At 43.7% G+C, this 26,185-nt stretch overlaps 1 protein-coding gene across 3 annotated transcripts in view; it reads left to right on the top strand.

Moving 5' to 3' along the window:
• The window catches only part of ARFGEF2 (ADP ribosylation factor guanine nucleotide exchange factor 2), a 104,681-nt gene that overhangs the window by 38,196 nt on the left and 40,300 nt on the right, over positions 1-26,185 (top strand). For all 3 annotated transcript variants that reach the window (XM_045444302.1, XM_045444303.1, XM_045444304.1), the window contains 15 exons: positions 2,496-2,626; positions 3,779-4,013; positions 4,655-4,754; positions 5,502-5,641; positions 7,397-7,505; positions 8,154-8,337; positions 10,572-10,683; positions 11,195-11,400; positions 13,926-14,010; positions 14,113-14,284; positions 14,841-14,992; positions 16,040-16,168; positions 17,455-17,613; positions 21,725-21,872; positions 22,997-23,096. In XM_045444302.1, coding sequence (XP_045300258.1) covers positions 2,496-2,626; positions 3,779-4,013; positions 4,655-4,754; positions 5,502-5,641; positions 7,397-7,505; positions 8,154-8,337; positions 10,572-10,683; positions 11,195-11,400; positions 13,926-14,010; positions 14,113-14,284; positions 14,841-14,992; positions 16,040-16,168; positions 17,455-17,613; positions 21,725-21,872; positions 22,997-23,096 — 2,162 coding nt within the window. The remainder of the gene's footprint in view (positions 1-2,495; positions 2,627-3,778; positions 4,014-4,654; positions 4,755-5,501; positions 5,642-7,396; positions 7,506-8,153; positions 8,338-10,571; positions 10,684-11,194; positions 11,401-13,925; positions 14,011-14,112; positions 14,285-14,840; positions 14,993-16,039; positions 16,169-17,454; positions 17,614-21,724; positions 21,873-22,996; positions 23,097-26,185) is intronic.

Here is a 26,185-nt window from a genome sequence, read left to right as displayed (position 1 = left end):
CTGGCCTGATACGCTTTGTATTAGTAGGTTCCATTCTCAGAATGTGTTACTGTTGGTTGTATAGGACATTGTTGTTAACGCTGGTTGTTCAGACTTGTAAAAACTTAGATTTCCTGCCCTTTTTCTTCTCCTTTAATATACATTCATTACAGAAGAATAAGAAAATACTGAGGAGGAAAAATAGGGAAGTAAAAGTCATCTATAATCCCCTAACCTAGAGATAACACTTGGCAACATTTTACTTACATCCTTCTAGATTTTTCTCCCCTTCTCATATTTTTTTTTCAGTTAGATGTAATCACACAAGATACATGCTGTTTTGTAACCTACTTTTGAAACTTAATGTGTGTTATGAACATCTTTCAGACTCCTAGATCTGTCTGCCATATTATTTTTCTTTAATAGCTTTGTTGTTCTCTTGAAAATGCTGTATGTAAGCATTCAAAACAGGGAGAGATATGATGTTAACGTCCCACCTGAACCCACTGCCTGTACCTTTTTACTAGTGTTTCTCAACCTTTTGCATTATTAGCACCCCCCAAGCCTTTTTATCTATTCCTTTTTCTGACTTACCACCCCCTTTCATGAATTTTAAAGCCACTGATAAACTGGATATCTGTTTATGTATTATATGTGTGTCTGTGCTTTATACATAAAAAGAATAAGATTTTTTTCAACCCGCCCCCCATCCTTCCACCAAGTACCAATACCTGTCCCAGTCTTAGTCTGTTTGGACTGCCATAACAGAATAGCATAGATTGGGTGGTTTATAAGCAATAAAAATTTACTTCTCACAGTTTTGGAGGCTAGGAAGTCCAAGATCAAGGTACCAGCAGTTTTGGTGTCTGGTGAGGGCCCATTTCATGATTTACTAATGGCTGTCTTCTTACTGAGCTTACAGAGCTTTCTGGGCCTCTTTAATAAGGACACTAATCCCATTCATGAGGACTCCACCCTCTCGATATGATCACCTCCCAAAGTCCCCACCCTCCAAATACCATCATTTTGGTGATTAGATATCAGTTTATGAATGGGGGTGGGAGGCATAAGCTTTCAGTCTATTGCAGTCCCCATGGGGTTATGTCATTTCCATTAAGAAAGGATGCACTAACAGGGATGTACTTAAATCTATATGAAGGACACATGCCTTGTATACCAGGCCGTGACTTACTTTGTTCACTCAGCACTATTTTATGGACATCTTTCCACATGAGTACGTATAGACCTAACAAATTTTTTAAGTGGTCATGTAAAATTCTGGCATATAGATTACCATAATCTATTTTACCAATTCCCCATTAGGTTTTTATGTCATTTCAGTTTTATCACAGGAAATGGTTCTATAATGAACATCCTTATAGATAAATCTTGTGCACGTCCTTAATTCTTTCTTTAGGATAAATTCCTACAAGTGATATTGCTGGGTCACGAGTTGGAAGCTTTAAGGCTTTTGTTCCTTAACATCACATTAGCCTGCTGGGAAGGTAATGCTCAAATTTCTGCCCACCTGTAGGCTATCAGTGCTCATTTCCCCATTCCCTCATTAAAACCGGGCAATAGAATTCATTCAGAATTTTGCTAGTCTGTTGGGAGAAAGATCCTGCCTTAATAATCAGTAGTAAGATTATTTAGGTGAATCTGTCATTTGCATTTCTTGGTAAATTGCTTGTTCATGTTTTTTGCCTGCTTTTCATTTCAGTGGAAGGTTTCTGTATTTCCTTAATGAGTTATAACAACTTTTTGTATGTTGAGCGTATTAATCTTTGTTGTATGTTACAAATACTTTTTTAATTTTTAAATATAGTCTTTTTAGTTAAAGAAGTATATTTTAAAATGCCTGTCATTTTCCCCTATCTACCCTGCAATAGTGTCCTTAGAAATACTGCTATCCAAGCTAATAGAATTACTTATACACATGACCCTTAAATAATGCCGGGGCTGGGGGCAGGCAGCCGAGAATCTGCATATGACTTTTCACTCCCCCAAAATTTAACTACTGCTAACCTGTTGACTGGAAGTCTTACCCATAGCATAAACAGTTGATTAACACATATTTCGTATGTATGTATTATATACTATATTCCTAACAATAGACTAGAGAAAACAAAATCATAAGGAAGAAAAAATACATTCACAGTACTGTATTTATCGAAAAAAATCTGCAGATAAGTGGATCCGTGCAGTTCAAACCCGTGTTGTTCAAGGGTCAACTGTATTTGTCTTAGATTTTTAATGGTTTTATGTTTGCTCATTTATCATTAAGTCATCCATACCCACTTTTTAAAGGACAAGGAACAAGGTTTTAGAATTGCTATAATGACTCCCCTATCGCTCCTATTTTGACATATTGTCCCCTTCCCCACATTCCTCAGTTCCCCCATTGAATAAATAAAAAAATTTTGATTTCCATGAGATAACTATATTTCTTATTTTTGAGAAGAGTTCTTATTTGGTTTTGACGGTTTGATTTTTCTCTTATTTGTTTCTAATCTCAGGAATCAGATGCACAGGGACATCAGGTGGCTGCTAGGTTCTCTCACATTCTCCAGAAGGACGCCTTCCTGGTGTTTCGCTCCCTTTGCAAGCTGTCCATGAAGCCCCTTGGTGAAGGCCCCCCAGATCCAAAGTAAGCGGACAGCAGTTCTTGACTGTGTATAACATAACCCAGATAACCCAGGAGGATCTTGGGGGTTCCAAAAAAATCTCAGTGCCTTCTCCCATGGTTGCTGCAAATGCAGGAATTTACAGCTTTCCACATTCCTGGTGTCCCGACAGCCCTTTCATAATGTGTTGTCTCTGTGCCCACACCAACCAAGATTTTGCCCGGTGTTGCTTTCCTTGGTTTGTGTGTGAAAAATAGTCATTATATTGAATGTGCCCCCTCTGTTTCCTAACTAATGAATTTAATCTAGTGCAGGGTGGGCAGAGGCAGGATGTGTACAAACCTCACTTCCCTGCCCTCATTGGAAACCTCTGCTTCCCTGAGTACAGATTTAAGCCTCAGATTCAACCCAGAGAAGCCAAAACATTCTTTGTCATGAACAAGTTACTGCAAGGATGATAGCCCTTTGGAGCCGGAAAGCTGCATTCCCTCCTAGCTCGCTTGAGACCAACTCCACAGCCATATGAATTACTGAACCTCATCTGAAAAAATGGGAATGTGGAAAATTGCCTTGCAGGATCAATTACATGAGATGATGTAATCGCATCCTGAGTGCAAGGGCCCTGCACTTTATGAGTTTTATAGTCACTGTTATTATTAGTTGCTAATAATAATCTTCAGCTTTTCTGTTGAGACACAATGACCATTAAAGAGATGATTCAGGAAAATTTCCCTTTCTCTGCAGCCCTGTGGGTGGTGGTGGGGAGCAGGAGACAGGTGGATAAAGAGCACTGTTTGCATTGTCCATAAACGTGGAGCAGGACACACGTTTAGTTTCACATGTATAATGTAAAGTAATTGATTCTATTCGGTTAGTTGTAGAACCAGCTTTCTGGAGTCAGTTTACACTCATTTTGCTCCTGCTGTATTCCCTATTTTTGGCAGGGAGAGAAAAAAAGCAGGAGTTGGCAGTTCCTGTTCTCATAGTCCTCCGGGAGGGCCCACCTCATGCCATCTGCCCTCACTCTCTTCGCATTTAGGTGCAGGTGACAATCCTTAACTCACTGGCTCTCAGAAAACGCTACCCACTGGTAGAGAAGCAAAGCCTTGTCAAGAAACATGCTTCTTGAAATGGAATCTTGTAGCGCCGTCACCGTTTCTCCCTTTCTGTCCCAGATCCCACGAGCTGCGCTCCAAGGTGGTCTCCCTGCAGCTGCTCCTGTCCGTGCTGCAGAACGCTGGCCCCGTCTTCAGGACTCACGAGATGTTCATCAACGCAATCAAGCAGTATCTCTGTGTGGCGTTGTCCAAAAACGGCGTCTCTTCAGTGCCTGATGTCTTTGAGCTCTCTCTTGCCATTTTTCTTACTCTTCTCTCAAACTTTAAAATGCACTTGAAAATGCAGATAGAGGTATGGGCTCTGAAATGACTTTTTTTTTTTTAATGATGGTGACGCTTACACTCAGTTAACCCCTGGTGACACAGTCTCCAGGAACTAGAGTTACACAGTCTACTTGCTGGCACCCCAAAGAAGGACTTTTTGAATGAGCAAGAGAGTACTTTTTCCTAAAAGTCCTTGCCCCAGAATCTTGCGTGCGTTTCATTTTAACCAGAAGTTTAAATCAAATGGTCTGTATGCTGGACTCAGTCCCCTCAACATGTTTAGCCTATAAATTGTTTGAAATAACCTAAATAGTTGGCAAATCGAGAAGTCAGATTTTACGTGAAAATCCAGATTTCTGGTTTCTCTCAAAATCATCACTTAACGCACATAACTGTGCCTGGCAGCTCCTCTCACTCGTTGCTCAGGAGCAGCTGGTCCTGTTTCCGGTGGGGCCCATGTTCTCCAGGTCACTGTGGGCCCACCCCACCCCGCTAGCCGTTCCCACGGGAGGCCGGGGCTCCAGTGCGCCTCAGCAGTGCGAGTGTGCATTGCTCTGCTACTTCTGCCCAGGCTGCTTCGCTCTGCCTACCCCCTAAAGCCTTTGGGGTTTTTGAGCCCTAATTTAAACTGGATTAATTGGTGTCCTCCTTTGTCTCCATGCCATGTAGGTCTTTTTCAAAGAGATTTTCCTGAACATTTTAGAAACATCAACAAGTTCTTTTGAGCACAGGTGGATGGTCATTCAGACTCTGACAAGGATCTGTGCAGGTATTTTCACCCTGAGGGTGTGCTTATCCATTGACTTACCCAGAAATGCTTCTGAAACTTTGATTTTCCAGAATCCAGATTGAGCCCTTTACTTTATGCTATTAGAGTTTTAATGCAGTGCTGGGAAATCCTTACCTTAAAGGCTACTGCTAACGTACTGTCTAGTCCTGCCCCACTCTCCCTTAGAGGATGACCAGCTCAATCCGGTTTGCCTGGCACTTTGTGGTCTTAGCACAGAAAGTCCCACATCGTGGGAAACCCCATCATCCTGCCAAACTAGGAGACTTGGTCACTCTACCTACAAACTGAACAGTTTGTTAGTCACAGGACCCAAGGTGTTGGTGCTGCTAACCCCTGGTTGGATGCTAAGGTAAATTTGGATTTACCTTATGAACGCACAGTTGTGGGGCTATCAATCAAGCCCCCTCTTGTCTGTCATCAAGCATGATTTCATTAGTTACATAACTTTAAGAGGTGGATCAGGCAATCATTACTTCTTTTGAGGAGAGTGAGCCTTGGAGAGGTGGAATGAGATGCCTGAGATTTCAGTCGGTGCTGAGGCAGGCCTGGAAAGCAGGCCTCCCAACTTCTAGAACGTCTGACACACTTTTCCTGAGGGAGGTGTGTCCACCCGAGTCCGTAGTTTACAGGGAAGCATTTTTATAAAAGGAATCTCATGTGATAAGAAAATGTAACTGCTATGTGTGTTTGATCAGAATTTCTAATATCTGTGTGTTATTTTCCAAGATGCCCAGTGTGTTGTAGATATTTACGTCAACTACGACTGTGATTTAAATGCTGCTAACATTTTTGAGCGCCTCGTAAACGATTTATCCAAAATCGCTCAGGGAAGAAGTGGACATGAGCTGGGAATGACACCTCTGCAGGTAAGGACACTGAGAACACCCATTTCTACTTAATGTGCGTTTGTTTCAGTAAACATTTATGGAGCATGACCTTGTGCCAGGCAGGCGCTGTCCGTGGTGCTGGAATACAGTGGTGAAAGGACACTCCCATGAGCATGCACAGTTGCTGTGGTCATGACACTTACTAGCAGACAATGAAGAAATAAGCTGTAGAGAAAAATAAAGTGGGGATAAAGGAGTCCTAGAAGTGAGGGTATTGCCACTTTTAATGGGGTCATGAGGGTAGTCCCTCCAGGGTGACATTTGAGCCTAAAACTGTAGGAAGTGAGTTCACACTTAATCACCGTTCCAAAGATTGAATGAAAACAGGATCCCAGGCTCCAGTAAGGCAAAGGACGTTGCCTGTTATCAGATTGCCTCGTTAGTGTGCCTACACAGAGAACAGGATCTTAACCTAAGGTCTCTGAGGGAACTGGTCAGAAGGTCTGTGCGCTGCCTGGAATTATGGGTACAATTCTGGTGTATGGGCATTTTCCCTAGAAAGTCCATAGCTGTCATTAGACTTGCAGAGAGAGCTGTGCCACCTTAGATGCTGTTTTGAGTCTTAAACTATTTGTATTTCTTTAGGTTATCTGTGATTCACATTCGATTTTTTAAGGAATGCTACTTAAAAACAAACAGTATTTTTATTTACTTGTAGAGTAAACCTTAAAATGGAATGCATTTGTGAGTGTCTGAGGAGTAAGAATATGTCCAGAATCACTCATTTGCTGGATGATGTAAAATTCTTTTCTTTTTTTCAGGAGGGAGGGCAGTCACTGGTTAAGACCCTGTTGGTTTATTTTTTTTATATATTTTTTTATTTATTATTTTTTTAATGTTTGTTTATCTTTGAGACAGAGAGAGACAGAGCATGAACGGGGGAGGGGCAGAGAGAGAGGGAGACACAGAATCGGAAGCAGGCTCCAGGCTCTGAGCCATCAGCCCAGAGCCCGACGTGGGGCTCGAACTCACGGACCGCGAGATCGTGACCTGAGTTGAAGTCGGACGCTTAACCGACTGAGCCACCCAGGCGCCCCGACCCTGTTGGTTTTTTAAAAAGGAAAAGTGTTAAGTGTTTTTTTTAATTATATAAACAGTGAATAGCTTCCTTTTAAAAATTCAGATACACTTGGTGTACCTGGCTGCCTCAGTAGGTAGAGTGTGCAACTGTTTTGTTTTGTTTTTTAAGATTCATTTTCTTTTAAGAGCTCACACACACAAGCAGAGGAGAGGGGTAGAGAGAGAAAGAGAAAAAAATCTTGAGCAGACGCCACGCTCAGTGTGAAGCCCAACACAGTGCTCGATCCCATGACCCTGGGACCATGACCTGAGTAGAAATCAAGAGTCAGATGCCCAACCAGCTAAGCCACCCAGGCACCCTGGAGCGTATGACTCTTGATCTGGGGATTGTGAGTCCAAAACCCCTAATTGGGTGTAGAGTTTACTTTAAAAAAAAAAAAAAAAGGCAGATAACACTGCTCATTTTTGGAAAGCACACATCTCACATTCTTGCTGCTAGGGTGTTTGTGATGAACAGCGGTAGAGAGTTTCAGGGGTTTTGCAATGAGCCCTTAATACTTACGCCACCTGTTAACTTTTCCTTGGGTTCTGTGGTTAATAGCACCGAATGTCGGTGATTATCTTGTATCCTCGCAGGATTCCCTAAGAGCCCTGTAGATGTCTGCACTCAATTCGTCTGTTAAGCCTCTGTGCTATGTCCCTTCTGTCCTTTAGGAGCTCAGTCTGAGGAAGAAAGGTTTGGAGTGCCTCGTGTCCATTCTCAAGTGCATGGTGGAATGGAGCAAAGACCTGTATGTCAATCCCAACCACCAGACCAGCCTCGGTGAGAGAGCACTTTGCACCGCCACCTCCATTCACGATAGGCTGCTTCCGACTGTTGGGGAAAGCTGTGTTTGTGTCGCTGTCTCAGAATTAGCAAAACGCTGTAGTTTTCAGACTACCTGAAAGCTTCTGCTTTTTAATGCATCTGGAATTTGGGGGGAATAGTGTGAGTTGTGCTCTAATGTCATTTTCCCAAATGGAGAGACAGTTGTTCTGACATATTTTTAGTAGTCTCTCCTTCCCTCACCACCTTGAAGCACCACCTTTATGATACACACATTTCCCTGCAGAAGGAAGCCTGTTCCTGAATTTTCTATTCTGTTCCATGGATTTGTCTGTTCTTGTGCCAATACCAGCCTTTTCAGATACCTTGAGTTCTTAGTGAGTTTGTACCTGTTAGGGCAGGTCTTCCTAGCCACTGCTCTTCAAGTGTCTTGACAGTTTCTGTACTTTTTAGAATTAGCTTATCAAGTTCGACAAAAAAGTAAGTTTTTAAGTATCTGAGTAATAATCAAGTTTTCATGCTTGTGATTCTTCCAGTACAAGCTTTATTGTTACAGGTCTGGGAAAGGAAACCACAGAGCCCCATCTGAGCTCAGGTGTGTCTGTATCCCATCTGCTTATTTGGTTTCCTTTGCTTTTATGTCAGGTCAGGAGAGGCCCACAGATCAGGAAATGGGGGACGGGAAAGGCCTTGACATGGCCAGACGGAGCAGTGTGACATCCATGGAGTCCACAGTGTCCTCAGGGACCCAGATGGCTGTCCAAGATGATCCGGAGCAGTTTGAGGTCATCAAGCAACAAAAGGAGATTATTGAACACGGCATCGAGCTGTGAGTATGGCTGCTACTCCAGCCGAATCTCTTGGGGCCTCTGACAAAGCCACATCCCCCCTGGGACTGAGTCCACAAGGGGAATGCCTATCACAAAAGGGCAGTGCTGGCACTTGCAGCTGAGCCCGACTGAGCCAGGCAGAGGGAGTGAGTGGGAGATGGAGAGGGACATCGAGACTGAAATTGAATAGCTTTGTGTAACTGATGCCTGGTCTTTTTATTTTTATTTTTCCTAATGAAAGAAGTTAAACTAATTCAGAAAATAGAAGTACAACACAGGAATGTTTAATCATTCATGAAATTATCATGTAGAGGAAATCACTGTTGATAACTATTTTCCAACTATATCTTATGAAAAATTTCAACACACAGAAGAATTAATGTTACCCTATTAGGGTTATCTATGTATTTTTTTTTCTGAGCCATTTGAAAGTAATTTGCACCCATCATAATACCTCAGCCCTACATCTGTGAAAAAGAAGGACATTCTCCCATATAAGCACATCATCATTATCACAATCATTGGTAAATTTTAATGTATTTCTTTCCAGTCTTTCACATACAAAAATATATAAGCACAGTTTTACATCCTGCCCAAATTTTGAATGATTGGTTAACTTAGTAAATTCAGTTTGTTTTAAAAGTTGATGTTAGGGGTGCCTGGATGGCTCAGTCAGTTGAGTGTCCAACTTTGGCTCAGGTCGTGATCTCACAGTTTGTGAGTTCAAGCCCTGCATCAGGCCCTCTGCTGTCAGCACAGAGCCCACTTCAGATCCTTGTCCCCCTCTGTCTTTGCCCCTCCCTTGCTCATGCTCGCTCTCTCTCTGTCTCAAAAATAAAACATTAAAAAAAAAATAGTTGAGCACCTGGGTGGGTCAGTCAGTTAAGCATCTGACTTTGGCTCAGGTCATGATCTCGCCGTTCATGAGTTCGAGCCCCATGTTGGGCTCTGTGCTGTCAGTTTAATGCCTGGAGCCTGCTTCGGATTCTGTGTCCCCCTCCCTCTCTGCCCCTCATCCACTCACACTCTGTCTCTCTTTCTCTCTCAAAAGTAAATAAATATTAAAAAAAAAAAAAGTTGATGTTAGAATACTCACTTATTAATTGAAGTGTTGGTCTTATTTCCGCTCTCCCCAGACTGGCATCTCCCCAGTCTGTTCTCCCGGAGCTAATCTTTTAAGAACTTAAATCAGGTCATACCACTCCCCTGCCTACAATCATTCCAGGTGTCTCTCTCCTCATCGCAGCCTGATCCCACCTCTGGGTCCCCCTCACTGACCTCATCCTCCTGCCAGTATCCACGTCGTAAGATACACTTCAGTCCCTTGAATACCTCAAGCTCTTTTCACCATCGTGCCCTCTGCTTGGAATACTCATGGGTCTTTTTCCTCCTTAAGACTTGGCAAAACCTCTCTTCCTCAAGGAGGCCTCCTGGAGCCACCTGTCTGCACAGGTCCCAAGCTGCTCTTGCTTGCACACTATCCGTGTCCTTCCCTTGTAGCCTTTGCCCCAGTCCGTGCTGACACGGTATTGAATAGCCTTCTCCAGTGCAGGGCCTGGTAAATAGCGAGTTGAATTTATACATAGTTAAGTATGCCTACCTTTAACAGGAAATACAAACAGTACTTAAGCGCTGGTAAAGGAAATCCCAACATGGACAGTCTAGGGCTCTTATATTGGCTCTTACGGACATCAGAGATCCAGGCTCTTTTACTTTTTCTGCTTCACCATCCTTAACACAATTTTCACCTTCCGTGTTACCTCATGGCTTAAGGTGACTGCTGGAGCACGAGCCGTCACATATATCCTAGGGAATAAAGAAGAAAGGGCAAAAAGAATATACCTCCCAGCCAAGCCAGCTTTGTTTAAGGCTCCTTCCTGAAAGTACCCACACCACTTCTGCTCGTATGTCACAGGCCAGAACTTTATCACATGGCCATACTTTGTTTGAGGGAGGCAGGAAAATGTAGTTTTTCTTTCAGGTAGTCGTGTGCCCAGCTAAACATCCTTGAGTTCTGTTCGTGTGGGAGAAGAGGAGAACTGATGTTGGGTGACAGCCATCAGACTCTGCTACAGCTAGGTCAGAAATTAAAGGCGGAATTTAGAGAAGCTGCCAGGACACACACGACCTTCCTAAGCTGATAAACGTGACTTGTTCATGGCTCAGATGCCAGCTTTTTCTGTTCTCCAGACGTTGAAATAAGTAACCCATGTCCTATCTCTTCTCAAAACAGTTTCAACAAGAAACCCAAGAGAGGGATCCAGTTCCTTCAGGAGCAGGGCATGCTGGGAACGTCCATCGAAGATATTGCCCAATTCCTGCACCAGGAGGAGCGCCTTGATTCTGTAAGCCTCGGGGTGGGGCACTTGCGTCTAGGTTTTATCAGGTGATTCTGAGACCCTTCCGGCTTTAACCTACAGTGTGACTGACCCTGAGTGCAGTGGCTTTTGTCCACACCCCTGCTGACAGCAGTCCTACTTGCTCCAGCGTTGCAAAAAGCTCCCAAGAGGTAGTTGTGTTCTTGGTGGAACAGCATCAGAACTAGAAGTGTCCTTTGACTGCCGGAGACTTCTGGCTGCCCATCTGCAGCTAACCTCCCTCCTGAGTATGTCTCATCGTGTTCCCATCTTTAAGTCTCTCGTGCTGCCTCCTCCTGCTTCGTCCACGGCAGGATAGCCTGAGCCCGGACCAGTTGGGCGGGTGGGCAGGTTTGGAGTCGCCCAGCTTTTCTAGTGGGCCAGCCTGTTCTGGGTGTTGAGAGCAGGGTGTTCTGCCTTCTCCGCTCTGCCTGAAGTGTGCCTTACTGCGGGTTCACGTATGACAGTTTCTAGATGTGAGTGGGTGCATATGTTTCAGACCCAAGTAGGTGATTTTCTGGGAGAGAGCACGAGGTTCAACAAGGAAGTGATGTATGCCTACGTGGACCAACTTGACTTCTGTGAAAAGGAGTTTGTCTCAGCCCTGCGGACATTTCTGGAAGGTTTCCGCCTACCTGGGGAAGCCCAGAAGATTGATCGATTGATGGAGAAGTTTGCAGCGAGATACATAGAGTGCAACCAGGGGTGAGCACTGTGTCTAAGTCCCTTCCACATCACCTTTTTGCCTGCCTCAGAGCACTAGTCTTCAATTGGTTAGGACTTGAGTTTAATCTTTCTAAATCTGTGCTGGGCAACTAAAGTTTCTGTTACCATGTGCCAGGCATTGTGCTGAGGGATTATTTTATGTAAGACCTCACAGCTTCTGTCTGTGTCCCCTTTCTACGGACAAGGAGAGGACTGGAGATGCTTAAGTAACTTGCCCACGTTCACACAGCTGGAGCCCATACTGTTTTTTTTTATTTTTTTATTTTTATGTTTATTTATTTGGGGGGGGGGGCAGAGAGAGAATCCCAGGTGGGCTCTGCACTGTCAAGCGCGGCACTTGGATGCAGGGATCAAACCCCAAAACCGTGAGATCATGAGCTGAGCCGAAATCAAGAGCCAGACGCTTAACTGCCTGAGCCACCCAGGTGCTCCTAGAATCCGTGCTATTAATTGTGATAAGAGTAATTTTATGAATTGGAGGGAGGTCCTTGGGCATCTCTTCCCTAATTAACAACGGCTCCTTGGGGTGCTGGGTGGCTCAGTGAAACATTTGACTCTTGATTTTGACTTGGCTCATGATCTCAGGGTCATGGGATCAAGCCCCACATGGGGCTCCATGCTGAGCATGGAACCTGCTTGGGATTCATTCTCTGTCTCTCTCTCTCAATCCCTCTCCCCCTCTCCCCCGCTTGCTTTCTCTCTTTCTCTCTAAAATAAAAAACAACAAAAAACAGCTCCCCGATTTAACATACAGAGTAGATCTCAAGGATTTTGGTTTTTCTTTGGTTATGTAACTAACGAGCAGGTTACAAAAATGGCCATATAACTAATAAAACCTGCCTTAAATACATGATTTCATCTTAGGGCCTCTTTTGGTGGGTAGTTCATGGTTTTTTTGTAGAAGTGGAAATTAAAAAGAGGGCTAACCTTTATTAAATATTTCTTATACGTCTGTCATGCCATGGGTTTTTCATAATTAATGGTAATCCTGTGAGTAGGTCTCCGTTTTATAGATGAGAAAACTGAGGCTCTGGGAGATTGAGCAACCTGACCAAAAGCTAATCGGCCAGCAAGTAGCGGAATAGGATTGAATATGAATTGTCTAACTCAAAAGCTCATGCTGTTCCCAGTGGGCACGAAGTGCAGAATTTCTGAATGTACTTGAACATGATACGGAGATTGTTCAGTGGAGACATTTCGAGAACAGTTTTGCCTCAGGTCAACTTGGTTTTCATATTAATTGGTCCTGATGCTCCAGGTGCACAGCCGGCTGTTCCCTCTGAGACACATGGACAATAAAGGCAGCGCCTGGTCATTTTAACCCAGTGGATATTAGAATTTACTACAAAGGCATAAGGAGATTTTGTTTCCTTTGAACATAGTCTCCTGTGCGAGCCTCGTGCCTTGATCTGTTTCTCTTCATCGGTAAACATGTGACCCAATTGAATTTGATTTTGGAATCGGTCTTTTCGTTATGTTCTTCAGAGTGTCTCCCTTTCCTTTTGGGGGCGATGTGGACACAGACCAGTTTTGTAGCTTCAGCCTCACATGTTTTTGAGGCTATGCATCCACCAGTTTTTGCCTTTCTTCTCTTGCCTTGGGCAAAAAAAGTCAGACTTCAGCTTATTATTTAGAACAATGTATTTTTCTTCAAATGTCTGCTGTTCAGTATTACAGTGGGGAATGTAAGCTATAAACAATAACTGAACAGCTGTTTTTTTAAGATTTTATTTAATCTCTACACCCAACTTGGGGCTTATTTTTTTATTTTTATTTGTATTTATTTACCTTTTTTTTTTTAATGTTTATTTACTTTGAGAGAGAGGGAGAATATGAGCGGGGGAGGGGCAGAGAGAGAGAGAGGGGCAGACTCTGAAGCAGGCTCCAGGCTCTGAGCTGTCAGCACAGAGCCTGACGCAGGGCTTGAACCTGTGAGCTGTGAGATCATGACCTGAACTGAAGTCAGATGCTCCACCGACTGAGGCACCCAGGTGCCCCCAACATGGGGCTTATTAAACTTACGACCCCGAAATCGAGAGTCGCACGCTCCCCTGACTGAGCCGGCCAGGTGTCCCTGAACAGCAGTTCTTGTCCTCTTTACACCCAGTGCCCAGCACAAAGTAGATGCTCTCAGGAACAGGACCAGGGTGAGGCAAGTGAGGCACAAAGGTGCAGACTAGAAGGGGGCCTCACGCTCATGGTTGGAGTGAGGGTCTCCTTGCATTTTGTGCTCTGGGTGTCTTGCTTGCCACACCCTGATCCCTAGGCCTTTAAAACTTTACTTAAAACTGCGTTATGCAAAGAAATCTAAAGCTTGACACGGTTTCTTGATTAACTTTTTCTACACTCAGGGTCATTAGTAATTGTTACTCAGTGATGATGAAAGGATGAATGCTTTTGACTAGTTTGGCATCACGTGGAACGGTCAGCCTGCTTTCAGTGCAGTATGTCTCCATTCGCCTCCTCTCTGTGCATGTTCTTACATCTGGAACCTTCTCTTCCAGGCAAACCCTATTTGCTAGTGCTGACACTGCATATGTCCTAGCATACTCCATTATCATGCTAACTACAGACTTGCACAGCCCTCAGGTAAAATATTTTAGTGATTTATATATTGCAGCAGCTAAATAAGGAGCTTTATTTGGACCACTGGATGTTTTCTAAAATGTTTTTAATTTTTTTTAATTTCAGGTAAAAAATAAAATGACAAAAGAACAGTATATTAAAATGAATCGGGGTATCAATGATAGTAAAGACCTACCGGAAGAATACCTCTCAAGCATATATGAAGAAATAGAAGGCAAGAAAATTGCAATGAAAGAAACAAAAGAGCATACGATCGCAACCAAATCAACTAAGCAGAGTAAGGTCTAATGGCAAATTATTTTTATTCTAAATTTCGAGTGTATTAGAGTGCATGATTAAGTCCCTTGATAATAAATCTAATTTGTGTATCTAGACATCTGAATAGCAAATGTGTTTAAATTAGTTATTGTGATTATGTTGAGTCTTTTCATAATTATAACCATCTTCTTGCTAAATTTGTGATTAGCTACAAGAAAGAATTTCAATGAGTGATCTGAGAGCCAAATTACCCCCACAAAATGTTCCCTGAAACTGCTTAATGCCACTGGTGATTGTGCCAACGTTGGTGAGGATTCTGTTAGGTAAGGCCCACGGCACGATCAGTTTCAGCCCAGTGTAGGGGTTTGGAGCACCGGCTGTAGAGCCACGCTGGCTGGGCTCATGTCCCACCTCTACTACTTCCTGGCCGAGGTACTAGGCCTCTCCTTGCCTCATTTCCTCCTTCAGTAAAATGGTAATATTCCGAACATGCTCATGGAGGTGGTCAGGGGGACTTGTGTGCCTCGCACATAGCAAGCTGTCCGTGGGTGTCACACTCCCCTATTTCTTTGTAGGCGTAGCTAGTGAAAAACAGCGACGGCTGCTGTACAATCTGGAGATGGAGCAAATGGCTAGAACAGCCAAGGCCCTGATGGAGGCCGTGAGCCATGCCAAAGCCCCGTTCACAAGTGCCACACACTTGGACCACGTCCGGCCAATGTTCAAGGTGAGTATACTGAGAAGTGAGGACCCGGCTCAGCCTGCTTCTGGAGGTGACCAGCTAGAAGCTAACCAGCCACCCTGTGATGGTGAAGAGGTTGAGGAGAGGAAAGGCCAAGTCTGGGTGCTTCTGTCTAAACGGTAACTAAAGTGAGTCCTTCCCAGAAGCCCTTATGATGCCGGGGATGCACCAGCACTGGCCACAGGCACGGGCTCTGTGTCGGAATGGCTGGTTTGCCACTTCATAGCTCTGTGACCTGGTTCAGGTTACTCAGCGTCTCATCATCTGTAAAATGAGGACAAATACAGGGTTGTTGTTAGAGCTGGTGGGGTATTGAATGAATGAATAATTATTCAGGCAAAAGAGATCATTTTAACATCTCACCTCAGTGGCCTCAGGGTTAGTTTACCAGATGAAATTAGCTGGAAGTAAAGAATAATGTCCTGAAGTCCTTCTATTTTTAAGATGTCTAGAAAAGATACATGTTTTATATACATAGCACATAATTTTTCTCTAAGATATTTTTATGGTAACTATCAATATCCTCTTAGATTTTTGTGAAGCTTTATTTCCAGGGAATTCACAACAAAATTGGAGGAAAAATAAAGTCTAAATAATTTGAACTAGGAAACTTTCAGTAAACTAAGTTTATAGAATGTAAGTTACTTACAGGTTTTATTTTGCATGCCAGCCTCTGATTGGCAATGGCTGCCTGCTGCACTGTGAATGAAGGATTCTCGTGCCCTGAATAGACTCAGGAGGGAGTGGGCCCTCCAGTTGATTAATGATGTCTGTCATGAGCGCAGGTACTCCAGCCACGTATTTATCTTCCTTCCTTTTGAACCACACGTCTAGTAAAGAGCGTATCTGTAGTGCTGTTGTGATACCTTTGACCACAGATTAGGAGGAACTATTTTATATTGTGAATGGAATAGGCTGAAGGCAAAATAGTGATGACTCTGGCATCCTGCCTGTGCTCATAAGTGGCAGTGTGGTCTCTAACGGCTGTTGCCATGCTACAGTTGTAGCATTTGAAACCTTGCTCCCTTTTAGCTGGTGTGGACACCACTGCTGGCCGCCTATAGCATCGGACTGCAGAACTGTGACGACACAGAAGTGGCCTCCCTGTGCTTGGAGGGCATCCGGTGTGCAGTCCGGATTGCCTGCATCTTTGGAATGCAGGTGAGTTTAACAAAGCTCCAGCGATCCTTGTGGGCTGTGTGCCTTTGGATTTGGCAAAACTTAGAAGCTACCAGACATTTCCACCTAGCCAGAAATTCTCAGCAAGCTCCTTACTCATGCCTGCTGAGAGGAAGCCCACAGATTTGTGCTGACAAGTCTCCTCTGCGGGAAGAATTGGAGATTTGGATTATAACCTTCTTTAGGGGTGGGTGGGTTTCAAGCTACTTGACAGGGCTTGACAAAACAGACTTCCTATCCGTCTGACTAATTTGTGTGCCCTAGTGCTTAAAATATTACTTTTCCTTTTAAGATCCGTTTTTATTATAATTTCCTTCATATCTAGGTCTTCTCTGGGAGAGACTAATAATTTACTGCAAAATGAATGTGTCTGTAAACCTTTGAATCTTGAAAAACGCAAGCAACTGAACAGAATACGATTCTCAAACTGCTAGGAAATTAGGAAATCGTCAGTTCCATGCATTACTTCTTAAATAAGAATTTGTACCCATTTATTTTGAAAAACTCAAATCTGTTCCTGCTTACTTTACAGTTAGACATTTTCTGCTGTACCAAGACCACAGGCTTTGACCTCAGTCTGGGTTTCAGAACCCAGCTGTGCTACTTCTCTAACCATGTGACCTTGGCCCAGCTAACTTCTCTGTAAGACACTCTTAATTTCCTCATTTGCAGAGTTGAGAAAATAGGCCTACCTTGCAAGATTGTTGCAGATACTACTGCAGATGTTACAGTGTAAACATTTCAACATTTTTAAACATTTTTTTAATGTCTATTTAAAAAACTTATTTTTGAGAGAGAGAGCAGGGGGAGGGGCAGGGAGAGAGGGGGCACAGAGGATCCAAAGCGGGCCGTGTGTTGACAGCAGAGAGCCTGACGTGGGGCTTGAACTCACGAACCGTGAGATTATGACCTGAGCCGAGGTTGGATGCTTAATCAGCTGAGCCACCCAGGCGCCCTGAGTGTATGTGACGATCTTAACATTCAACAGATTCCTCTCCCACTCCCTCCAGAGGGAATAGAACCTGGAACTTAAGTCTGAGGTCAGCTGCAAGGGAGAGAGCTGGCTCTCAGCCATGAGGTGTGCAGGGATGTTCCGGGAGCAGGAGGACGCCAGCACCGAATAACTGGCCTGATAATGTGCGTGAAGTCTGTTAGGCGATATGTATACAGAAGGTGTCAGAAACCCAGGACACAGTCCAGTCGATGTGAAAACGGTCACGCTAAGGGTGGAATCTGAGCGTTGTCTCTTGTTTGGGCTTCCGTTACAGCTGGAGCGAGACGCCTATGTTCAGGCTCTTGCTCGCTTCTCCCTGCTGACGGCCAGCTCCAGCATCACAGAAATGAAGCAGAAAAACATCGACACCATAAAGACGCTTATTACGGTGGCACACACCGATGGCAACTACCTTGGGAATTCCTGGCATGAGGTGTGTTTCCTTTGAAAGCTTGGTGAATGCCTTTTCTTAGGATGACTCCCAGCATTCCTTTCATTCATTGTCTATTTGTCTTTGGTCAATTGCATTTTTGGAACTACAGTGAAGCCTGACTTTAACTCTGGGTTTTCTCTTATCTTTCAAATATGTCACATATCTGAGAGTCAGCCTGTGTGGCTGCAGACGGCAGGTGGGTTCACATGCACCCCCTCATGGGGTTCCCGCGCCCCTGCAGTTCATGTTGCACAAGCACACCTGTGTTGCAGTGGCTTTCCTCCCACCCGAGTGCTGCTTCCCCAGCCCTTATACGCCTCCTGGAAGCTCCTAATGCCAGTGTATAGATTTAGAAAAAGCTGGGAGCCTGATCTGAAAAGAAAGGTCAACATTTACAGTAAGCCACTAAGGAGATTGCCGGTGGGTTTACATTTTTCCTTCAATAACATTCTAAGGTGCTCACCTAAAGATAATTATTTGTGGGTACAGACATGTGTTTGAAAGGTCATTCATTGAAATTTTAGTTGTCATAGGAAAAAGATTGTATGAGAAACAGCCTGGATGTCCCAGCAATGAGAGATTGCTCTTTAAAAGAAAATAGAACAAAAGTGTGGTACGCCATTCCTTAGAGTGTTATGAGGCCATTTGAAATAATGTTGCTGAAGGGGGGGACAGCCAGACATACGTGCTCCTTGATGGAAGCACACAGTACCACCCACGAAATGCTTCTGCCCCCACCTGCAAACCGAGTCAGTCCAAGCCTGTACTGCCAGTTCACGGGAAATCTAGGGGCCAGAGGCATGTGTAAATGAGATCATGTCCATCAACTATAGGAGATGAAAACCCCCCCCCCCCCGACTGAATGACCAGGCTCTTCAACAAATAAATGACAAGGAAAATAATGAATGGAGTCTTAAAAAAGACTTTAGGGGCGCCTGGGTGGCTCAGTCGGTTGAGTGTCTGACTTCGGCTCAGGTCATGATCTTGCAGTTCGTGGGTTCGAGCCCCACGTCGGGCTCTGTGCTGTCAGCTCAGGACCCTGTTTCGGATTCTGTGTCTCCCTCTCTCTCTGCCCCTCCCCCGCTCATGCTCTGTCTCTAAAAAGACTTTAGAGAAAAAAATAAAAATGATTTTGTCATGGAAAGGTGGTCACAGTATATGAAGTAAAAATTCATTTTAAACGTACATAGAGAATGAGGTTTGAACAGATAAAGAAAAATGTTAACATCCTCAGTGATAGAATTAGGTGGGCATTTTATTTTCTGCTTTTTTCCCTTAAGTTATATTACCTGATTTCTCTACCATTTGTGTATATTGCTTCTTGCTTTAAAGAGAAAATTGTGAAAAAGTGGAGGTGAGAGAGTGCAGAGTTGCAGGGACTGTGGGCACCTAGAGGGAAGATTGCTGCCTCCTGCCCCACGGAGTCCTTAAGGGGGAAGGGCCCCCGGTCCCCTACCTACCCCCCCCCCCCCCCCGCCCCGAGCTGCACTGCGGGGGGCCGGGCTGGGTGTGCACCTCTGCCTGCCTGTGTGTGGCCTGCAAGTCCCTCAGTCCCCAGGCTGTACCTCTGTGGGGTGCCATGAGGAGAAGGGAGGTCATGGCGCGGGAAAGGGATCAGAACTGCGTTTGGCAGGTGGTAAGGGCTCAGTAGGTGTTAGCTGCCCTCCTCCCCCTTATCATGGCACATACCTTCGTCCTCTTCCACCCAGCCTTTCCTTTCTCTGTCACAATCCTGGAGTTTTCTGTATTAGAAAAGATGAAGTTGCATGGGGTCGGGGTGGAGAGGGCTGGGTTGGTTTGGGTTTTGTTTTGTTTTGTTTTATTTTATCTCTATGCCCAGTGTGGGGTTCGAACTCATGACCCCAAGATTGGGGACATGCTCTGCTGACTGAGCCAGCCAGGAGCCCTGGTTTTTTTGTTTGTGTGTATTTTTTTTTTAAGTTTATTTTTGAGAGAGACAGAGACAGAGCATGAATGGGGTAGGGTCAGAGAGAGAGGGAGACACAGAATCTGAAACAGGCTCCAGGCTCTGAGCTGTCAACACAGAGCCTGACATGGGGTTTGAACTCACAAGCCGTGAGATTATGACCTGAGCTGAAGTCGGACACTTAACCCGACTGAGCCATCCAGCCGCCCCTATTTTTTAAGAAATAATTTCCTGTCTTCTGAGGAGTCATAACGTCTGATGAGTCAATAAGTAGCCACTTTGTTTTGTAGAACTTTTTTTAACCTGGGAAGCATGATCTATGTGGGGTTCCCGCTGGTTGCCAAGTCTGTAGCAACACCTGGAAATGTGAAAATAAATTACCACCTATGTGATGGTCAGAAACCTTGAGAAATCAGACTTGGAACCAAGAAGCCCTCAGCCACAGGTTGTTGAAATACTCAAGACTCTGGCCATCTTCAGCTTCTGGAAAAGGGAGGGAATTCATAGTTTACTGGTAATAATTTAATAGTATTGTATATGGAGCAATCAGAGGATAGCTCTTTCTGGTAGAATTAAGTACCTTTCTGAGTCAGCTGGAAGGCAGTCTATAAGTAATAACAGAAGCGCTCCATGGTGTAATGGACTCCCATACTCTGACATTGGATGATGAAGTCAATACGAAAGGCAATACTCAGCTTTAGTCACAAATTCCCGTGAAAATCCCTTGGGAAGGGTTTACCTGGAGATCTCCACGCCGTCCCACAATCAGTTTCTTGGAACTAGTTTTTCCTCTGGTGGAAGTTGAGACCAATCTCTGTTTCTTCAGATAAGTTTCAGTTGAGAGAGGGCTTGTGTGCAGGGATGACCTCTCAGCCCCAGAACCACCCCATAGGGCTGGAAAGGTGCAGCCTTTCTTCCCGCCGCACCCCCATTCTGGGGCATGTTCTCAGTCAGCCAGCCAGCCAAACAATAATCAGCTATTTTAAGTGCTGGGGATTCAGCAGTGAACAAAACAGCCAGTGCCCTGTTGGGACTTAAGGCAGAGAACAAGCAAATATATGGCAAAACGCCAAAACGTGGTAAGTGCTAAGGGGGAAAAAAAAAGTGTTACCAGGGGATGGTGGTGGAGAGGGTGTGTGATCTCAGGGCAGTTAAAGGAGGTCTCTGAGGGACACACGTGTCTGAGGTGGAAGTGAGCCATAGGGAAGAGCGTAAGGAACATATTCTAGGAATAAGGAACAGCAGGTACAAAGGCTCACGATGAGCCATGTCAAGTTAATGGAGAAGCAGGGAGACTAGTATTTTATGTGTCTGAGGAGTTCATTAAACATCCATATGGCATAACTCCATTGTACCAGCTTTTTTTTTTTGGTCATTTTCTCTTTTCCTTTTTAATAGTTTGAAAAAAAAATAGTGAAGTCTGTCTTCCAGGCCCACACTCAACGGGTCGCCTAACCATGACTAGAGGAAGCACCCTAAGACCCTCAGATTTTATTCTCACCTGAAAAGCTGTGTGTTTCAAAGAACTCTTTAATGACTAAGATTGCTAGAAATGGGAACTGGTTTCTTTTTGTATTTTAAAGATGTGAGGTTTTTTTCTTTTTCTTCAGCCTTAGCGGATACTGTTGTTTTTTATTTTTTACGTTTATTTAGTTTTGATAGAGACAGAGCACAAGTAGGGGAGGGGCAGAAAGAGCGGGAGACATAGAGTCCGAAGCAGGCTCCAGGCTCCGAGCTGTCAGCACAGAGCCCGACGCGGGGCTCGGACTCACAAACCATGAGATTGTGACCTGAGCCGCAGTCAGACACTTAACCAACTGAGCCACCCAGGTGCCCTGATACTGTTTTTTATTTTTATTTTTTTTAATTCTAGTACAGTTAACATATAGTGTTATATTAGTTTCAGGTGTACAATACAGTGATTCAACATTTCTGTACATTACTCAGTACTCATCAAGATAAGTATACTCTTTTTTTGAGGGGGGTGGGGGTGGGGGGAGAAGCAGAGGGAGAGAAAGAGAGAGAATCTTAAGGAGGCTCCATGACCAGCACAGAGTCCTAGTTAGGGCTCAGTCTCACAATTGTGAGATCATGACCTGAGCCAAAATCAGGAGTCAGATGCTTAACTGACTGAGCCACCCGGGTGCCCCAGGAACTCATTTCTTCATGCCTTCTCTTCATTAGATCTTGAAATGCATCAGCCAGCTGGAGCTTGCTCAGCTCATAGGAACCGGTGTGAAAACCCGCTACTTGTCTGGATCTGGACGTGAAAGAGAAGGGAGCCTGAAGAGCCACACGTTGGCAGGAGAAGAGTTCATGGGCCTTGGCCTTGGTAAGACACCAGGCCCCACGGCTGGCCGTCCTGGAGTCACAAGTTAACCGGAATGAAACGCTTCTCGTCTCAGCAGGACTGTTGTGTAAACCTCTTCCTTGTGTGCCAGCTGGCAGCATGTTTATTGGTGGAAGTGCAAGTGCTGCCCTGGCTCAAACTGTTGAGTAAACGCCTATTTTGTCAAAATCAGGGTGCATTACTTTTCTTTCTGTGCATAGAACTATTGGGTGGAGGGCCATTTGCTTTAGAAAGGCTGCAGCGTTAGTACCTAGTGGATATCTGCATCTCTCCGTTTTTAGAAGGATTCTTCACCGTCTCTTCCATGTTCATTTGGGGACCTTTTAACTAAATGGTATTCTCATGAAAGTAGAATTCTTTCTCACTGAATCGAGAGACTCCATCAGTGATAGAACAGTAACAGTAAATAGGGCAAACAGATGTGTGGGACTACATTCGAAACCCTCCGTTTACACATTTGAACGCATTCATTCCTCTGAACAACTCATTGAGATTGGCACGATTGTCATTCCCGTCTTGAAAGTGAGGAAGGTGAGGCTGGGGTGAGGTGACCCGAACAAGACCACACTGCAAGGAGTAGCAGAGGCGGGTGTCAAACCCAGGCTGTCTCGGGGCAGAGGGCAGGCTCCTAGGTCCCACTGCACTGGTTGGAATCGTGCCGGGTAATGTTAAAAGCACAGACTGTATGAGGGGGGAGGGGTTGTCATAGCATCGCCTCCTTAGGGTGCACACAGGGATGGCTGGGCTGAAGTCCTGGAAAGCATGCCGGACATTCAGCAGGTGGAAGCCATCACATCTTCCAGGAGCTCTAAGTTAGGGTTGTTTAATTCGTATTTGTTTTCCTAAATATAGGCATTCAATACTATAAAAATGTAAAGGACTGTAAAGGAAAGGAGGTGGTTGGTACAAGCAAAGGAGTTTGTATTTACAGAATAAGAATGTATTTTATGCTGTAATCAGTTGAGGGGGCTTGGGGCTTTTTTTTTTCTCCCACAAACCCTTCGCATTTATGTCTCTTGTTGCTGCAGATTGATGCCACAGAATACTTTGTTCTAAATATTTGACTGTTTTTGAAGCACCGTTGACTTTTGCGCGTTGCGTTCCAGGTAATTTGGTGAGTGGTGGCGTGGATAAAAGACAGATGGCCAGCTTCCAGGAGTCAGTTGGTGAGACCAGCTCGCAGAGTGTGGTTGTAGCTGTGGACAGGTAATGATTTTGTTCTCCAGCGAAGCTGGGCTGTCCAGTAGCTTGGCACATCGTCTGTGTCGTTATTGGACTCCGCTCGTTTGCCTCTTGTGAGTGTGGTGAGCTCCAGATCACTCAGGCTAGGAAGTGGCATCCACAGCCACTCATAACCTTCACGTTCATCTGAATTGGGACCTGAATTGCCTCCTGACCTTTTGAAGAAAAATTATACCTTTAACCTTGTGACCAAATCATGTCAGAAACAAGATTTTTTGCTTGTGCTCATGTTTTAGGTTACCTTGTTTCCTTAATAGAAATTACTTTCATAAAAATGTCGAGAAGGGTTTAAGATTTGAAGCCTATATCCATGAGTGAGACTTGGCCAAATTGATAGTTTCCATTTGTTTTTCCTCCAAACCTTTCCATTCTATCTGTTTACTTGAAATTTGACCTAAACATCTGAGAGAAACACAGGTACTCTCATTTGAAGACATTCATTAGGTACCAGTGCTTGAAATGTGAATTTTCTAAAATGAACACGCTCCTGAAACTTACCACCGAATAATCATGTACGCTGCTGTTCGTTCGGTTATTGACCCAGCCTGGTGCGTTAAATATAGACCATTTTGCGATGACAGCCGTACAGAATTTTTGTCATAATTTGTATTGTTCTCAGGACAATCCTTAGTATTTTGAATTCTTTGTCAGTGTATTTAATTACCTTGTTCCTGTTGCTTCTCTGCTTCTCTCTAACAGAGACACTCTCTGTAACATACTTTTGACTGGTTTCCCCCACATTTTTCAGTTAGGTTTAGGCTAATAGTACAAAATTTTTGTTCTTCCACTAACCACACTTACTTCTTTTCTGTTTCTCTGCCTCAGCCACATCACGGACTACAGGCAGTCTTGCCTAGCACCACTCTTGTGCTGTTACATTTCTAAAAACCGAGATACAATTCACATACCATAAGATCTGTTCTTTTAAAACGTACAATTCCGTGGGTTTTAGTATATTTGGAGTTGTGTGGTCATCACCACTGTGGAATTTCAGGGCATTTTCATCTCCCTGTACTTATTAGCCGTCACTCCCCATTTCCTCTGCCAGTGGTCCCTGAGCCCGTAATCTTCATTCCGTCTATATGGATTTGTGGATTCTGGGCATGGTTCAACTGTCCATTTCTGCTTTCCAGTTCTATCTGTTTGCCTCGTGACTTTGGGGTTTGTTGTTAGATGCATATGTTTGTAATTATATGTTTTCTTGACAGATTTAACCTTTTATGTTATAAAACAGTCTTTGTCTCTACTAATGATATTTGTTTAATTAATTTTTTTTAACGTTTATTTATTATTGAGAGAGGCAGAGCATGAGCATGAGAGGGACAGAGAGAGAGGAGGAGACACAGAACCTGAAGCAGGCTCCAGGCTCTGAGCTGTCAGCACAGAGCCCGACACGGGGCTTGAAGTCAAACCATGAGATCATGACCTGAGCCGAAGTCTGACACTTAACCGACTGAGCCGCACAGGCACCCCTCTAGTAATGATTTTTAAATCTCTTGTCTTATATTGGTGCAGCCACCCAGCTCTCTCTTGTTTACTTTTTGATATGCTGTGTCTTTTCTATTGTTTTACTTTCAACCTATTTGTGTCTTTGAATTTAAAGCGAAACTCTTTGGGGGCACCTGTCTGGCTCAGTCAGTAGAGCATGTGACTCTTGACCTCAGAGTCACGAGTTTAAGCCCCATGTTGGGCATGGAGCCTACTTTAGCAAAATAATAATAATGCAATAAATCAAGTCTCTTTGGACAGCAGATGGTTGGACCATTTTTTAAGTTTTTATTTAATTTATTTTGAGAGAGAGAGCACGAGATGGGGGGAGAAAGAGAATCCCGAGAAGTGTCTTATTACTTTTAATTATATCTATTAAAGTATCTATTTACATTTAATTATAATTTAATTGCTGATATATAGGATTTATATCCGCTCTTTTGCTCTTTTTAAAAATGTGTCATTTTTGTTCTCCCGTTCCTTCATTATCACTGCCTTCTTATATGGTAAGATATTTTCTAGTGTATCATTTTACTTTCCTTGTCTGTTTTACTATATTTTTTGAGTGTTTTTCTTACTGATTGCTTTGGGGATCATGATTAGCAACATTTTAACTTTGAACATTTGACTTTGAATTAATGTCCACTTAATTTGAATAGCCTGAAACATGTCTTCTGTATAGCTCCATTCTCTCCCCTCTCCTTTGTGCTGTCATATGACTTACATGTTTATACACACCTGCCCATCAACACAGTTTACAATGATTACCTTCTCTGTCCTCGAATCCGGTAAATAAAATGAGTTACAAACAAGAAATACCTATTTCCCCACGCACTTACCTTTACCAGTGCTCTTTATTTCTTCAGATTCTTTTGAGTTATTCTCTATCATCCTTTCATTAGAACCTGAAGAACTTCCTTTAATATTTCATATAGGGTAGGTTGGTTAGCAATGAATCATCTCCGATTTTGTGTATCTTGGGATATTTTAGTTACTCCTTCATTTTTGAAGGTAAGTTTTGCTGCATTTAGAATTCTTGGCTTATAGTCTTTTTGTTTTGGCACCTTAAATATGATATCCCACTGCCTTTTAGCCTCCATGGTTTGTGATGGGAAATCAGCTTTTCATTTTCCATAGGATCCATTATGCAGTCACAAATCTCTGCTCTCTTTCTACTTCCAAGATTCTCTCACGGTCTGTGCCTTTCATCATTTTGATTATTACATGTCTGAATGTGGATCTCTTGAGTTTATCTTACTGGAGTTTGTTGAGATTCTAGAATGTGTAGATTGTTTTTCATCAAATTTGGGGTATTTGTAGCCATTATTTCTTCAAAAGTTCTTCCAACCCCTTTCTTTCCTCTCTTGTTCAGACTCCCCTTATGTATGTCTATATATTCGATAGTGCCCTACAGGACTCTGAGGCTCTGTTCTTTCTTTTTAATTCTTTTTATGTCTGTTTATCACACTGCATAGTCTCATCTGACCTATCTTCAAGTTCACGAACTCTTTGGTCAGCTGAAAACTGCTGTTGAGCCCCTCCGGTGAATTTTTCATTTCAGTTTT

This window comes from Leopardus geoffroyi, chromosome A3 (assembly GCF_018350155.1).
Source record: "Leopardus geoffroyi isolate Oge1 chromosome A3, O.geoffroyi_Oge1_pat1.0, whole genome shotgun sequence".
In the NCBI taxonomy this organism is placed as follows: domain Eukaryota; kingdom Metazoa; phylum Chordata; class Mammalia; order Carnivora; family Felidae; genus Leopardus; species Leopardus geoffroyi.
This window is presented reverse-complemented; position numbering and strand designations above follow the sequence as displayed.